Raw genomic sequence first — 5,000 nt, 5'->3', positions numbered from 1 at the left:
ATTTGTTTGGGTCAAAACCCAAAAGAGTTTGTGGAACCACTTCTGCTTTCCCCTCTCCTTTTCCTCCCTCTCTCCCTCTCTCTCTACCTCCCTCCCTCTCTCCTCCCTCCCTCCCTCTCTCCCTCTCTCCCTCTGTACTAGTCTAACTGCCATGGGGGAGGTATCTGTTAAGCCTAGTCATTAATTAGCCTGAGAGCGTCTTGACAACTACTACATTGTTACAAATTGGTTAATTAGTAGTGGATGTGATAGGAGTGAGGCTGGTTTCAGGGCTCTATGCCTGCGTCACAAATGGCACCATATTTCCTACATAGTGCATTACTTATGACCAGAGCTCTTTGAGCCCAGGTCAAAAGTAGTACACCGTATAGGGACTAGGGTGCCCTTTGGGACGCAGACCAGGATCTGCCTAAGGAAGTCTGGAGCAGAAGGAAACGTATTGATCCACCAGCAGCTGAGGAAACAACTAACACACTGTGATTGATGACGCCGGAGTGTTTGTTGAACGTGAATGGGAGAGGGAGGGAAAGAGGGAGAGAGAGAGTGGGGGAGGGGGGTCGGAGAGAGAGATTGTGAATATTTGTGTGTACTGGTACATTTATGTATGCACACCAATGCTTGTGTGTTGATCGATGTGCCTATGCTTTTATCTGTATGTGTGTAAGGGTTCACCCTACTAACAGGTTTCACGTTTGAGGGTATCTAGAAGCGAACAGAAGTGGATTGAGGTGCAGTATTTTAAGGGTATTACAGGGGTATTTTCCCCTGTCCAGGTCCCCGTTGAAAGCCATTTTTTATCAGACAGTCAACCTCTCAGTCCTACCCAGTCAGACAATCAGCATTCCTCCCAGTTAGTGTGTTAATGTAGGGGTCTTATACCCCTTCCCCTGGAAGAAATACCTCTTTTGATCACCCCCTTTCACCCCTCCACCTCTCCTCCCTTTTCCTCTCAACCCCCCTTCTTTCTGGACGGGCAGCGTTTTTAACAGGAGCTCCTTTCTAGTCTCGGTCAGCAGTAGTGAAGGGCTGGTCTGTGGGTCCGTGAGCTGTTCAACACAGCAAAGGGTTTATTTTTCCAACGGGCGGCTGTGACAGTTGCCTTTATTGTCAATTGTTGGCGGAGGGAAGGAGGGATGCCAGGAGGGGTGGAGGTTTAGAACATCAGGGGGAACAAATGGAGCTCACTCTCACCTTCCTGTGAGGTCAGGGGGTCAGGTCAGTGGCCCTTTCCTCTCCCCTTTCTCTCTCCCTCCGTGTCTTTCTCTGTTTCTCTCTCTGTCGTCTCTCTCATCTGGTATGACTGGGGAAGGAATGCGACTCTGCTGAAGGTAGTAGCAGCTGGGGAATAACGGGGGATTGTACTGCTGGAGAGGGACACACACACGTATGTATATATGCAGTAGATTCCAAAGAACAAAGACACACACACATCAAGTAATCCTACATGCATACACAGTATGTCACACATAGACAGACACTAAAGACTTGAAGGAAAATAGTCTAACACAGTTATGAGCACACACACACACACACACGCACGCGCACACACTGTGTAAGCGCCTCGACGTGCCTCTGTGTAACTACATCCTGTTGAATGATTTAGGTTTCCTCCCTTGTGTGTGTGCGTGCGCGTGTCGGTGTGTGTCTGTGTGAAATTGTGCGTCTGTGTGAGTGTGTGTGTGTGTGTGTGTGAGAGAGAGAGAGAGAGAGAGAGAGAGAGAGAGAGAGACCACGTGTGTGCATGCGTGTGAATGGGGCTCATATGTCAGGATCTTTAGGGTCAAAGGTCAGGTCATGCTAACTGTGAGCAGGAGGCGTGGTGACTGGAGGGTAAACAAAGATGCCTGGGGCTGTCTGACACACACACACTGCTCAGAGGGAAAGAGAGGAAGGCTTGACTGAGACTGCATTCCAAGTTAAACCCTACCACCTACCTCTACCCTTAGGCAAAACAGTCTTGGATATATGTTATTCGGTATTAGCAACATGATCTCCTATATTGCATGTATCCAAATCCTCTCAGATCTAGACTAAGTACAGGGTTTGCACTAAGGATTCATTTAGCATTTGGAATGAGCGCACTTAACTCTGTTTTTAACAGATCTGGCCCTGTACTGTAAGCTGCCACACCCTTCTACCCCAGACACGGCCCATTGACATCGACCTCTGAACTTCGAGCTCGACATCCAAAACCTAGACATTTATTCTTTCCTTTTCCTCCCTAGTTTGTTCTGGGTGCTCTTTGACCTCCAACCTCTAACATTTACCCTCCCCTCTGCCACCCCAGGTACCTCAGAAAGCCTAGCAGAGAAGGAGCGCCAGCTGATGGGCATGATCAGCCAGCTCAGCAGCCTGAGGGAGCAGCTCCTGGCGGCCCACGATGAGCAGAAGAAACTGGCCGCCTCGCAGATCGAGAAGCAGCGGCAACAGATGGAGCTGGCCAAGCAACAACAGGACCAGGTGAGAGCGAAGGAAATGTGTGTGATGTAATGATATATAGGTAGACACACACACACAGATGTATGATAAAATACACACACAAAGACATACAGATGAAGTCAGAAGTTTACATACACTTAGGTTGGAGTCATTAAAACTTGTTTTTCAATCAATCCACAAATTTCTTGTTAACAAACTATAGTTTTGACAAGTCGTTTAGAACATCTACCTTGTGTCATTTTTCAAACAATTGTTTACAGACAGATTATTTCACTTATAATTGACTGTATCACAATTTCAGTGGGTCAGAAGTTTACATACACTAAGTTGACTGTGCCTTTAAACATCTTGGGAAATTCCAGAAAATGATGTCATGGCTGTAGAAGCTTCTGGTAGGCTAATCACTTGAGTCAATTGGAGGTGTACCTGTGGATATATTTCAAGGCCTACCTTCAAACTCAGTGCCTCTTTGCTTGACATCATGGGAAAATCCAAAGAAATCAGCCAAGACCTCAGGAAAAAAATAGTGGACCATCCTTGGGAGCAATTTCTAAACGCCTGAAGGTACCACGTTCATCTGAACAAACAATAGTACACAAGTATAAACACCATGGGACCACGCAGCCGTCATACCACTCAGGAAGGAGATGCGTTCTGTATCCTATAGATGAACGTACTTTGGTGCGAAAAGTGCAAATCAATCCCAGAACAACAGCAAAGGACCTTGTGAAAGTCCTGGAGGAAACAGGTACAAAAATATCTATATCCACAGTAAAACGAGTCCTGTATCAGCAAGGAAGAAGCCACTGCTCCAAAACCGCCATAAAATAGCCAGACTACGGTTTGCAACTGCACATGGGGACAAAGATCGTAATTTTTGGAGAAATGTCCAGTGGTCTGATGAAACAAAAATGGAACTGTTTGGCCATAATGACCATTGTTATGTTTGGGGCGGCAGAGTAGCCTAGTGGTAAGAGCTTTGGACTAGTAACCGGAAGGTTGCAAGCTCGAATCCCTTGAACAAGGCCAACTGTTCATAGGCCGTCATTGAAAATAAGAATAACTGACTTGCCTAGTTAAATAAAGGTAAAATAGATTTTAAAAAATGTTTCGAGGAAAAATGGGGGAGGCTTGCAAGCCAAAGAACACCATCCCAACCTTGAATCACGGGGGTGGCAGCGTCATGTTGTGGCGGTGTGGTGTGGTGTGGTGTGGTGTGGTGTGGTGTGGTGTGGTGTGGTGTGGTTGTGGTGCTGTAAGAGGGACTGGTGCACTTCACAAAATAGATGGCATCATGAGGGGGTAAAATGATGTGGATATATTGAAGCAACATCTCAAGACATCAGTGAGGAAGTTAATGCTTGGTTGCAAATGGGTCTTCCAAATGGACAATGACCTCAAGCATACTTCCAAAGTTGTGGCAAAATGGCTTAAGGACAACAAAGTCAAGGTATTATAGTGGTCATCACAAAGCCCTGACCTCAATCCCATAGTAACTTTGTGGGCAAGCAAGGAGGCCTACACACCTGACTCAGTTACACCAGCTATGTCAGGAGGAATGAGGCCTACAAACCTGACTCAGTTACACCAGCTATGTCAGGAGGAATGAGGCCTACAAACCTGACTCAGTTACACCAGCTATGTCATGAGGAATGAGGCCTACAAACCTGACTCAGTTACACCAGCTCTGTCAGTAGGAATGGGACAAAATTCACCCAACTTATTGTGGGGAGCTTGTGGAAGGCTACCCGAAACGTTTGACCCAAGTTAAACAATTTAAAGGCAATGCTACCAAATACTAATTGAGTGTATGTAAACTTCTGACACACTGGGTATGCGATGAAAGAAATAAAAGCTGAAATCAATAATTCTCTCGACTATTTTTCTTACATTTCACATTCTTAAAATAAAGTGGTGATCCTAACTGACCTAAAACAGGGAATTTTTACTAGGATTAAATGTCAGGAATTGTTCAAAATTGAGTTTAAATGTATTTGGCTAAGGTGTATGTCAACTTCCGACTTCAACTGTACATTTACACACACACACACACCCTTGTACGTTCGTACACACTCTAGATACCTAAGTGCCTAGGTGAGGGCTGACACACAGATCTTAAAGAAACAACCGTCACAGACCCACTGGCACTTTCATACACATCCCACTCACACGCTACTGTACCTCCACCCAAGGCATCTTAAACAATGTAAAGTAGCACAGGAACGAACTGAGGGTTTGTTTTGGTTGGAGCGGATAGAAGTACGACACCCATACAGTCATACACACACACACTCACACACAGTCACACACACACAGGCGCGCGGCCCCTCCAGTATGCAGGCGGGAGTCTGCCAGGTATTTACATAGGGAAGGGTTTCTGTCTGTGTGTAAGGTGGTTTAGCCGCTGGGGCGCTCTGAGCTTTACAAAGACTGTTTGCACTCTGAAGACGATTCATATATATCTGCCCTTTGAAGTGAACAGTATATAATGGATGTATTATAATGGAGTATAGTTACTTTCTGAGCCCAGCACAGATCACATGTCACATCCACATTTGACA

At 45.8% G+C, this 5,000-nt stretch overlaps 1 protein-coding gene across 1 annotated transcript in view; it reads left to right on the top strand.

Annotated features, from left to right (window-relative positions):
- The window catches only part of LOC112215028 (transcription factor SOX-5), a 115,470-nt gene that overhangs the window by 51,244 nt on the left and 59,226 nt on the right, over positions 1-5,000 (top strand). The window contains 1 exon segment of the mRNA XM_042298035.1: positions 2,288-2,460. Within this exon segment, the coding sequence (XP_042153969.1) occupies positions 2,288-2,460 (173 nt within the window).

This window comes from Oncorhynchus tshawytscha, linkage group LG15 (genome assembly GCF_018296145.1).
Source record: "Oncorhynchus tshawytscha isolate Ot180627B linkage group LG15, Otsh_v2.0, whole genome shotgun sequence".
Lineage (NCBI taxonomy): Eukaryota > Metazoa > Chordata > Actinopteri > Salmoniformes > Salmonidae > Oncorhynchus > Oncorhynchus tshawytscha.
This window is presented reverse-complemented; position numbering and strand designations above follow the sequence as displayed.